General features: G+C 51.5%; 1 protein-coding gene across 1 annotated transcript; it reads right to left on the reverse strand.

Annotated features, from left to right (window-relative positions):
• Nucleotides 1-1,596: 1,596 nt before the first annotated feature.
• UCRPA7_8693 (putative polyketide synthase protein) lies at nt 1,597-8,355 on the reverse strand (the record flags this gene model as incomplete). The annotated part of the gene is made up of 1 exon (XM_007921204.1): nt 1,597-8,355. The coding sequence occupies one exon, from the start codon at nt 8,353-8,355 to the stop codon at nt 1,597-1,599; it is 6,759 nt and encodes a 2,252-aa protein (XP_007919395.1).
• Between the last annotated feature and the right edge of the window lie 3,753 nt (nt 8,356-12,108).

Consider the following 12,108-nt stretch of genomic DNA (forward strand, 5'->3'; position numbering starts at 1 on the left):
TGGTTTACAGGGCATATATGCTTGCCTAAGTCACTGCTGGGGCGGCTCTCGGGCAGAGTGTATTACGTACAAGGCGACATTAGAAGCGAACAAAGCCGGCATTGCCTGGGATAAGGTCCCAAAGACCTTCCAAGAAGCCATCCGCGTTGCCAGTTTCCTTGGGATATCGTACCTTTGGATCGACTCGTCGTGTATCATCCAGGATGATGTTGAAGACTGGATGATTGAAGCAGCGCAAATGTCTCGTATCTATCAAAATGCATTCATAACTATTGCTGCTACTGCTGCACGGAATAGCTATGCTGGTCTCTTCCGCCATACTCCAGATGAGTTTATTGCAAGCAGCGTATCAAGCGCCACCGACGGTATTCAGATATTTGTCAGGAAGGCTTTACCGCACCCTCGTTGGGACTCGACCGTTGAACAAGAGCAATATCCGCTGCTTGATCGAGCATGGGTCTATCAGGAACGACTGCTTTCGCCTCGAGTAATACACTTTACCGAGACGGAGTTGGTCTGGGAATGCCGAGAGTCCGAGAGATGCGAATGTCAAGTGGGAAATGCCCCGTCGAATGATTTGGCAGGAGACCTGGATCTAACTCACGTCAAGATGTCATGGCAGGACCCGAAGATGTGGTCAAACATTGTCATGCACTATTCACATCTCTCACTAACTTTCGGCAAAGACAAACTTCCAGCTTTGGCTGGAGCGGCCCGAGAGGTTGCGAATCAACAGGGCAGTAAACTTGGCACCTACCTCGCTGGATGCTGGGAGCACACCCTCTTAATAGACCTGTCTTGGGCAATTGCAACGTTTGACGCACCCGGCCGATCGGACCCATGGAGAGCGCCAACATGGTCTTGGATGTCGGTGGACTGTGCGATTCACCCTGGGATGTTTCCCTGCACAGAAATAACAATTATTGAGGCGAGCTGTGAGCCGTCTGGTCGTGATCCATATGGACAAATTTCCTCGGGGCACATAGTCCTAAGAGGCTGTTTATTACAGACACAGCTCCTGTACCCGAGTTCTGAGTCAGAGGCATATAGATGTTTCCCCTTTGAAATACACGATGACGAGTTACGGCTTTTGAAGAATAAGCGGATAGGGCTATTTCCGGACTACGATATTACACAACCCGGACGCTGGCAGATTCAACATCAGGCCATGCTCTCTGTTCTCAAGCTCGGCCATGTTGTGAAAGGCACTCACAGATGCCTCGTCTTGAGACGCTTAGACACCGTAGAAGAAACCTATGAGCGGGTGGGCTATGCAAATCTAGGTGTACGAGAAGTCAGCGACTGGTACGAGGGAGTTCAACCAAGCACCCTACGGATGGTCTAGCTTGTGCTTCTGGTTACTGCATATTGATGTGAACGGATTTTTGAGCGTGTGACAGTAATACGTAAATTGAGAAATTGAAAATGATGTAATTTCTAGATACTATATCTATACGTTCACAAGTCATAACAAAGCCAACTTGTCATTATTGTTACCCGCGTCGCATCATATTCCCGCCTAATGCAACGTCTCCTCATGCTACGTGGGTTTACTATAATCAGCGTTCCATCATGTTTCATAAAATCATCGCTCATCTAAGAGCTCTCACTCAGCTTCTTTGCCACTCCCTCTGCAGCCAAAGAGCCAAGGGCTTTCAACGTCCCGCTTCCCATAATTTCAAGCGTGCTAATATCAAGGCCAAACGTCTGCTTCCACCATCTGCGCAGTTCTATAGCCATCAGGGAGTCCATGCCTATTTGTGCCAGTGACAGACTAGTGTCCATATCCGCTTCGTCTTTCATCATAAAGGCGAAGATCTTCCGCCCGATCTCCACCGCTAGATACTCGATGCTGTCTTCCTGTGTCAGGACGCTGGGATCGTCAGCAGCGCTGGTGAGGAATGTCTTCAGCGCGTTTGAGTCGGAGGATGACGTAGCGGAATTGTCGCGGACATTGTGATACGTTCCCATGCGGCGGTCTCTTCGCCAACTGGTTGGGCACTTGGGGTCATCAGGGTGGACCTCGGAGCGGAGTGCCATTATAATTTGTCCTTCTGACCTGAATGGAGCGGTATCCTTGTCAGCAGAAACACCACTCCCGCTGTTGGTGGATGGTAGCTGGTTCAGCAGAGCCACTTCGAAATAGTCAAGCGTCTCTCGCTCAGCCAGGAAGTACAGCCCCTGTGCCTTGAGCTTCTTCTTGGCTGTGGGGTTCTCCGCGACGAAACCGACATCATCAACGGGCCCGATGTTGATCACACCTGCAGGGAGCCCCTGTGAGTGCCGATACTGAGTAAATGCCTCGAGGAAACAGTTGGCGGCTGCGTAATTTCCCTGTCCGACTTGGTCGTAGCAAGTGACAATTGATGACGTTGAGACGAAGAAGTCCAGATCTTGGCTTCTCCCCAAAAGCACGTTATGAAGATTCCAGGCGCCGTTGACCTTGGGTGAGACAGTGGCGGACCAATCCTCGTAGGTCAGATCGGTAACTTGGCCATCGCGAAGCACCATGGCCAGATGGAACACGCCTTTGATTGGGTTTGGTGCTGCGTTCACCGCGGCCTCGACGTCAGAAAGCACATCGGCCTTGCCCTGCACAGCGTGAATGGCACAGCCCATGCTCTCCAATTCAGTGAAGAAAGTTTGGTCTTCTTCCGTCTTGCCCGCACTTCGGGAGAGGAAGATCAGATCTCGTGCTCCGCGCTCAACCATCCAAAGTGCTATAGACTTCCCTAAGCCACCTAGGCCACCCGTTAAGATATATGAGGCATCCGCCTTGAATGTTGTCTCACTCGAGCTTGAAATACTTGGAATAGCTGTCGGGTCGTCCGGGAATCTGACGACGGCTTTGCCAATATGGTCACCCTTCTGCAAGTGACGGAATGACTGTTCGATGTCTGCCGCGTCGAAGACAGTCATGGTATTGATAGGCTGGATCTTGCCTTCGTGGAAAAGCCGGAGCACCTTCTCCAGGAGCTTGCCAGCATATGCCGGTCTTTTCTGCATTGTGTGGGCGAGGTCCACGCAACAGTATGATCGATTAAGCAAGAATGGCTCGAGATCCAGTTGTCCAAAGCCAACGAGATCACGTTTGCCAAGTTCGACCATCTTACCAAACTCAGCGACGCACTTCCAAGATGCGTGGAGAAGCTTTCCCGACAACGAGTTGAGCACTATGTCAACGCCTTGGCCATTAGTTTCCCGCAAGACGTCGGCGACAAATGAATCATCTCGTGAGTTGAAGATGCGGTTTCGCGGCAGTCCGAAATATTCCATAGCGTATTTGACCTTGGGTTCACTGCCGACAGTGACGTAAATCTCGGCGCCAACCATTTTGCACAACTCAATGGCGGCGTGTCCGATGCCGCCACAGGCTGAGTGAATCAGTACAGACTGCCCAGCTTCAAGCTGGCCAACGTTGATAAGAGCTTGTAAGGAGGTGGTATATACAGATGGCATTGTAGCAGCTGCCTCGAAGGATAGTCCATCTGGGAGTTTCGCGCACAAGGTCGATTGTACTACTGCGCGGGTAGAGAAGCAGCCATCTAGGGCGACACCAACCACTCGGTCGCCGGGTACTACATGGGTGACCCTTGATCCAACACGTCGAACAACTCCAGAAACTTCCAAGCCCAGTGGTCTTGTGTTCGGGCCGCTGAAAGTGAGAACACCCATTGCGACCATGATGTCTCGAAAATTGAGACCGACAGCCTTGGACTCGATCTCAACATCCTCCTCAGCAAGCGGTTTGGAGTCCATCTCGACCCATCGCAATGTTTCAAGAAGACCGGGTTTTCCAATCTCTAGCGACTTAGATGAACCAGAAATAGATTTGCTCTTGTCACATACTTCGTCCTCGAGCTTGAACGGCTGGTAGCGGGGAATCTTTATCACCCCCTTGTCTACGGCAAACTCTCGATCGGGCCGCAGAGCTTGGTTGTCGTCCGTCTCGTAGATCTTCTGCAAGACTTTGAGCACAAGATCTGTATAATTTGGCTCATCAGGGGAAATTTCCAGGCTATAAAATGGAACTCCCAACTCGGCTTGTACTGCCCGCAGTGCGCCAAGAGTTTGTCCCCAGCGGGGATCTACCGGATTGATCTGCGATGGAGGCATGAGCCATAGAAGTTTTTGATCTGTGTGCCCCCGGCACAAAGTCTGGAATGCTTCGAACTTTTCTTTACTGATATCAGCAAAGAAATAGCTCTCCAGATCAAGCGTAGCGAGGACCGGTCTGTCAGTTGGGGGTAAATCACCGAACTTGGTGATGGAGACGTCGATGCCTTGAGCCTGGAGGTCTGCTATGACAGACTTGGTTGTCTCTTGGTTGGGTGCCTCAGATAGCACAGTAAGAGAGGATACAATAAGCCTGGTCTCTTGAAGTGCCGGCTGAGATACGATAGCAGCACAGAACTGGAAGGGATCCTCGCCGTCCAGCACCGCAGTATCGACACCAGTAAAGCCCGAACCCTTAAGCTCTTTGTCCCAACGATCGACAGATACATATGGTTCCCATTTACGGTCATCAGCCTCTCCCATCCACCAGCCGGAAAAGTTGCCGAAAACGAAGCCGGGTGCTCTTGCCACAGCACAGACCTCCGTAAGGACAAAGTGCCCACCAGGTCTCAGCAATGGCTGCAGATTGCTCAATGTCTTGTGCAGGTTAGGAGTAGCATGGATGACATTTGGCGCAAGAATTAGGTCGTAGGTGCCAGCCTCATAGCCTTGCTCAAATGGGCTCTGCGAGACGTCGAGAACCTTGTACTCCATGTTCGGCGCGTATGAGAATCGCTCGGTCGCTGCTGGGAAGAAACCCGCTGAGATATCCGTAAACGTGTACAAGGAGTATGGCGGGTTACTGGAGCTGTCACCATCAATCATGCCGCGCAGGATCATTTCCGTTGTGCCGCCTGTGCCGGCACCGACCTCTAGGATGCGCATCGTAGGTTTTGAAATAGCCAGCATCTTGACGAAGCGTGAGAATCCAAAGCTGACAGCATCATAGATACGTGCCAGCACGTTATCTTTAAGGAGGACTTCGAGAGCATCTTGATTGCCGGTGAGGAGATCTTCAACATTCTCCCAGATACGCAATGTGCCCTCGATTACACCACCAAGCGATGTGTCCTCGGACAGAAGATTGTCAGATCTCTCCTTGATGGCAGCAACCCGCTCCTCGTGGCTTAAGTTGGTAAATTTGGTAGGATCTTCGACAGTTCGTGGGTACGTCCCATCCAACGCCCTGCTCTTCTCCCGGATCAACCAGTCTCGGAATACTTCATAGTGTGGCTGGCTAGGTGTGAGCCCATGCACCCGTTCAGCTGAGTCTAGGATACAGAGCAGGACGATTTCTTCCAGAACTTGCTTCGTTTCATTTTTTATCTGTGGTGGATCGAACAGTGTCTTCATGTCCATGAAGTCGAAGTCGGGATACCATGCCAATCGCGCAGCAGCGTGCTTGTCGTCCACATCAGTGGCATTGTCATCCTCGAGCGGCGTGAGTCGAGCACCCCTTAATCGCATCGTCATCTCGCCATTAGCGAAGCAGTCGATACCAACGTCTTTGCCATCTGCCACGCTCCAAGCTTCGGCAGTCATGATCTCAGCAGATCCATATACATCAATCTCCTCGATCAACGTTGGTACGACAAGCTGGGTGAGCTTGCGGCTGATTCCTTGCGCTTGAGCCGCGATGAACAATTGAAAACAAGAGTCCATCGTTGCAGGGTGGAAAAGGAATGGCTTCTGTACCAAGCCGGCAATTTGTGCTAGTGCGCGCTCCTCAGTTGTTGAAGCCTCAAGAGAGGTGATGCCCTGAAACTCGTTACCGTAAACGAGTCCCATGCGAGCAAGCGCATAATACAGTCTTTTGGATGTGACTTTTCGAGGCAAAGAGGGGAATTCCCGATGAATCTCTGGCTTCGCAGCAAGCGGCTTGACTCTTCCTTCGCAATGCTTGATCCAAGCTGAACCGGTATACGAGCAGATGCTAAAGTCCCAGTACTCTGAGTCTTGCGAATCAGTCAACTTGCGTCGGCGAAGCGTGGTAAGGACTTCTACGGGTTTGTTCTCGTTAAGAACCAGGGCAGTAGAAGCAACAACGTGTCTGACACTGTATCCACACTCCACTCCGGAGATTTGTCTGATCGCTTCACCAGCCATGCTGACGTATCCAGCAAATGGGAAGACAATATCGTCTCGTACTTTGTGGCCATAGAGCCAAGGTTCATCTTCAAGATCCAGCAGATTTCGCCATGCAGGTTCCAATGCGCTAGTTTCGGGGATCCTTTCTCCAAGAAGAGCATGGTGACCGTATTGACGGAACCGCCAGTCCTTAGCAATGCGACTCTCCCACCAATACTTGGCCGAGCGATCCCACGGGTATGCAGGCAAGTCTGTCAATACCTTCCCCTTTTGGGTTATCGTGGTAAAATCAATGTTAATGCCCTGCTGCCACAGTTGACCGAATGAAGCAAGTAAGCTCTCCTTGCAATCCTTGCCCCTGATCATGCTAGGAGCATAGGTGCAGCCAGTTTTAGATTCAGCGCAAATTTGTCGCAAAGGTCCAGCCATCTGCGAGTGAGGACCGATCTCGAGGAATATCGCTTGAGGAATAGCTTTGACGAGAGCCGTGACTGCTGGGCAAAACCTTACGGGAGACGTCAAATTCTCGACCCAATACGATGGTTCAAGCGCATCTTCTACCAAAGAGGTTGTCACTGTAGAGAACATAGACACCTTTGGCAGCTGTGTAACCTTGCCGTAGCCGCCTGTTTCGGCTCTAATCAGGCTCAAATACTCGTCCCCGATCGAAGTCATATGGTGTGAATGATAGGCCATATCAACTTGCAGTTTCCTTGCCAGGACATCCGGATTCTCCTTCTTAATTACCTCAATAACTTCCTCCACCTTTTCAAGATCGCCAGATATTGTTGAAGAGTGAGGGCTATTTTCGGCGGCCACGACCACTCCATCGACGAGATAGGGCCGGACCGCATTGGCTCCAAGTCCTATGGCTGCCATGCCTCCCTTGAGCTGTTGTTGTTTGGTGACATATCCTCTGTAGTAAGATATGATAATAGCTTCGCGGATCGATAAAGCACCAGCTGCATACGCAGCCGCTATCTCTCCACTCGAGTGGCCAACGACTGCATCAGGGGTAATGCCTCGGCGCCTGAACGCATTGACCAGCCCGATCTGGATGGCAGTACATAGAGGTTGTGAGAGCTCTGCACGATAGACATTGCTGGTAGCTTTTGGTTGAAGAAGCTCCTCTTCGATAGTCCAGGTTGGCGGGATCTTCACATTCCTGAGGATTGTATCCATGGTCCGGATATCGCTGCGGAAGTGCTTATCGCTTTCAAAGAGCTCTTTGCCCATCTGTGGCCACTGCGCTCCCTGACCGCTGAACACCATGGCCAGCGGAGGTGCTTGCAGTGCAGACTTCACAGCTGGAGCAGGCTCAGGGTTCTTTCCATGACCAACAATTGCGAACGAGCGCTGTGAAAGGTGTTCTCGTCTCTGTGAGAGAGTGTACGCCATGTCCGAGAGACGCTCAGGGTAGCGAGTATAGTAATCCACGTATGTGTCAGTGTATTGCTTCACGGCTTCTTGAGAGTTCGCGGAGAATACTAGCAGTTCAGGCTCGGGAGTTTGGGTTGAATAAACCACGGCTGGCTGAGGCTCTGGGAGGAAAGCATCCAAAGACTCAACTATGACATGAGCATTGGTGCCACCAATGCCGAAGGAGTTGATGCTCACGCGCTTTGCACGATCGACGGGCCAAGGTGTTGGCTTGACTGGCACGGCTAGCTTTCCTTCGGTGAAGCGGATCTTGGGATTTGGCTTGGAAAATTTGATGTTTGGTGGGATGATTTCATGCTCGATAGCTAGGACCGATTTGATGAGACCAGTCAAGCCTGATGCTCCCTCGGAGTGACCAGCATTTGGCTTCGAAGAGCCAATGTATATGCCCTTCTCTCCAAAAAGATTTGCCACAGCATGTGTTTCCAGTGGATCACCGGTAGGCGTGCCGGTTCCATGGCATTCAATGAAGGCGGTTTGTGAAGGCTCGATGTGTGCATCCTCGTACACCTTTCTCATCAGTGCCTCCTGGGCTGCAGAACTAGGTGTCAAAAGTCCCTGACTCTTGCCATCACTGTTTGTGCCAGTGTTGCGAATTACGGCCCGGATTGGGTTGCCATCTCGGATGGCATCAGCCAAAGGCTTAAGATAGACTGCATTGATGCCCTCGGCGCGAGCGAACCCGTTCGCATCAGCGTCAAAGGTCTTGCATGATCCATCTGGCGACAGAATGCCCTCAGAGGTCATGACCGAGAATATTGTTGGACCCATGATGAGACTAGTTCCAGCAACTAGTGCTGATGTGCAGTCTCCATTCTGGAGCGCTCTGCACGCCTCATGAAGTCCGACGAGAGAAGCCGAGCATCCGGTCTTGATAACCATGCTGCAGGTTGTCAGCTTGTTGACACTGAATACAACAATAGCGTGGGGGAATGCCAACTCACCTGGGACCCTTGAAGTCATACTCATATGACAACCTATTAGCGATCATCAAGTCGCCGCTGAAATTGTAGCCTCCGGTAAATTGATTTTCCTTTGATTGCATCATGAGCCAATCCTCACCGAAGGTGCCAACATAGCAGCCTATCAGTTTTCCGCGGTAGTCAACTTCACCAGCACTCTCTAGACACTCTCGTGCCACCTCGAGCATCTGGCGTTGTTGTGGGTCAGTCTTCTCGACTTCCTGCTTACTCATGCTAAAGAATGAGGTATCGAGGCAAGCCAGGTCTTCTTCAAGGAAATAGCCATAGTGGGTTTTGATAGAACTCTTCTTGCCAAGCTTGTCGTCAAAGGCATCAATATTGAATCTTGACTCAGGAATGGGACCACGTAAGTCTTTGCCATTGTACAAAACTTCCCAAAAGGCTTCAGGAGTTCGCACACCGCCAGGGAGACGTAGAGCCATGCCACAGATGGCGATAGGGGTCGGAGGCGCTCTGGTTGACGCTTCTGGGCCGTTTTGTGCGAAATCTTGATGTGAATGGCGTGCAGGACTTTGTGTCGTACCGTGATCAATGAAGAGACCACCAGCGGTCCCGTCATGATGGTGGTGCTCTGGTTGGTCGTCCGCGGAATACTGTGACGGAGGTGTGGTCATGCCTTCAGAAGTCGGGCTCTCCTCACTGCCATGGAGTGATGGCGAAAGAGGTCCATAATCACCCGTCACAGGGCTGGAAAATTCTTGTGGGTATTCATTGGACTTTCTGGCAGCTTCAGAAGTGAATTCTGCTGTCTCATCTATTTGATTGACCTCGCCATCTGATGTTGGTTCGATGACGTGTGAAGGTTGTCCGCCTTCTGTCAAAGCTTCATTACCATTCACAAAATCTTCAGTCTCCACGATTGCTTGTGGTTCATCTGCAATTTCTTCGGCATAGTGAAGGAGAAAGCCCCCCTCTAGGGAGGCAATACTGTTTCCAGTATGTGATGGTTTACTGTCCATGTTGGATGTTGAATACAACAAAGGTTGATTTCGTTGAAAACTCAAGAGAGATCTGGGAATCCTGACTTTGTATGCCTGAGAGTCGCTGAGGGTCCCCCCATATACCTCGGTGGCCAAGGTAAGTCTCCTGATACCGGGGAGCTTATCCTGCCTCCGTTAAGGTGTGGGGTGTCGTCCTATGGAACTTGTGTCTGATAACAAAAAAGACCAATCATTCAGATGCCATGCCAGGATGGAGAAGGTCTAGGGCTGATCTATCGTTCGTTACCAAGACGAAAAGTGCTATGCCAGCACAGAGGTATATGTGGCTAAGTACTTCAGAAGGAGTAGATACCAGCTACTTGAGCGGTAAAGCCTGATCTCGATGACAAGGAACCAATGAATGGGGAATTTGAGACATGCATCTTCGTTGCTAGACGCAGGGTCGTGGTCTTCTCACAAACTAAGGATAGATGGGGCCTAAACTGTGATAGTTAAGCTATTGTCTTATCGACTTGCGGAGCCGGCTCAAAGAACCAACGGCGTGGGGAACTTGAGCAAGCCAAATGCTATGTCGTAAAGATCCTGCACAGATAACAACTAGGCAGGAGATACATGAGAAGCAGGTACTTGAGATTGACCTGGGATCCAAAAGCTGCAGTAATGACATCCAGGACCCTTCGACACATGCGTCAAGCAGAACGCCTGAAGACTCCACAGAGTACTCAGAAACATGTTGCAATGACACGCGAATAGGAGGTAGGGGAGGGGGTATGGTTGGTTCCAGGAGGGCAAGCTTGCAGAAATGAACTCCCTCCAACTGCGGCGATTGACGGAGCGAGCTTCCAACCCGAGACGCGTACCGGCTGCTTGAAGAGATGACCATATGTTACATAACGGCGACTTTGTAATTTAGGACCCGCTAAGACCAGTGGTATGACCGGTAGACCGCGGTAGTGTACCAGTAGAGCAATTAGATACGGGTTCGCCGTTTAGTTGCGGGTCGGACCTTGACTGAAGCGGATTAGAACGGCGTTCTAGTAGCTGAGGCAGAACTGGTTCCAGAAGGACTAATAATTCGATCATCCCCCTAAACGCAGAACTTGTGGCGCCTTCTAGCTCTCACACACATGTGCGTAATACGGTCTTCGTTGGCTGCTGTCTCAGCTCACGGACCCGAACCCAGATTTCGCCTCTTGGATAGCCTGGGTCCGTCACTTGGTTGTTCAAAGCGTTTCGTCATACCTTGGGAAAGGGAGTGATCCACCACATACCCGCTGCCCGCTGCCTCGGGACGGGTGTCGGTGACGGGCGTTCTCTGGCCCTGGCCCTGACCCTGAGCAGAGGCACAGGTGAGTAACTGCCCCAATTAGACATTTTCCATATGAATGTATCATCGTTGCGGCGAGACTGCAGTATTCGTGCAGCCGTTGGCGCGGATATCCGCTCTGATTGGTGCCTGACTCTGCACGGCAACTTCAGAGAAGAGGCAGGTAGTTCGGTACGGCTTGTATATGGATACCCAGGGGGGTTCATCCGATCCTCGAGGTGCTTCTATTGCCATGTGCAGATGCTGGTAAGTGGCGCTAAATGCCACGTAGTCCTCCTCCTGGCTTAGCACGGTCAATTGGTGTTGGAGAAAATGACAAGATGTCGCCAACTTTGCCATTTACTTCACAAGGTCCACAAGATTGGGGAGGAATGATACCATCCCAACGCAGTGAGGGGCAGGAGGCACAAGACTAACTGGATTGTTCCGTCTCTTCCTTCAGCAGCCCCCGAACACCTTCAGTGGTGACACGTACGAGCCTGGAGAAGGCCCTAAGAAGCGGCCTGCATATGAGGTGCTGCAACCAAGTCCTTGGTGGAGTGGGACTGATCGGAGTGTGTATGAATGGCTGCATGCCAGGGCCATTGGGCCGGGTAAAAGTGTGGCAGCCCACCACACCAGATCGCTGCGCTGAGAACCTTTGCGATATCGCATTCCCGAGGGTGCGGGCTCTTCTGTCAGAGGCCCAACACCACCACAGGCTGACTGCTGTGCGACAGTGTGACCGTCAGCTCATGCCCTCATGCCCCATAGCGGCGGCAATGTAGGTGCGAGTTTGCAGAGACCAATTGCCTGAAATCGAATCACGGGCGCCATCACATCCGATACATGCGCCGTTGGGAAGCAAGTCGCCGGCTCCTAAGCAGAGCCGCCAAAGTTAAAAGCAACCGTTGTCCCCAGTTCGATGAGACGCTGGAAGGATCAGAGGGTAAGCAAGGGCTGTGTCTCTTGTCGCTTCTCCACGCCTCTTCATCAGTCGTATATGCCTACTCAAAGTCCCCCGATCTCGAAAAGAAAGCTACGGCCCGAAATCGCCCAGTAGTTGGCCCGGAGGCAAGGAATATGCACGGTTACCTCAGGCTGTGGGCTCGAATATCGGTGAGAGAGGCCCGGACTCTCAATCGAGATAACCGAACACCCCCTCATTCATTCCATTCCATGCTAGCTCTAGCAAAAAGCCAGTGAATTTGCAGCACGCGGGTACGCAGTAAGAACGCCATAATGGTTGTTAGTCTAGCGACCGGCCGCAAAACTACACCTCCGCCGGGGTAAT

This window comes from Phaeoacremonium minimum (genome assembly GCF_000392275.1).
Source record: "Phaeoacremonium minimum UCRPA7 unplaced genomic scaffold PA7_03_scaffold_604, whole genome shotgun sequence".
Taxonomy (NCBI): domain Eukaryota; kingdom Fungi; phylum Ascomycota; class Sordariomycetes; order Togniniales; family Togniniaceae; genus Phaeoacremonium; species Phaeoacremonium minimum.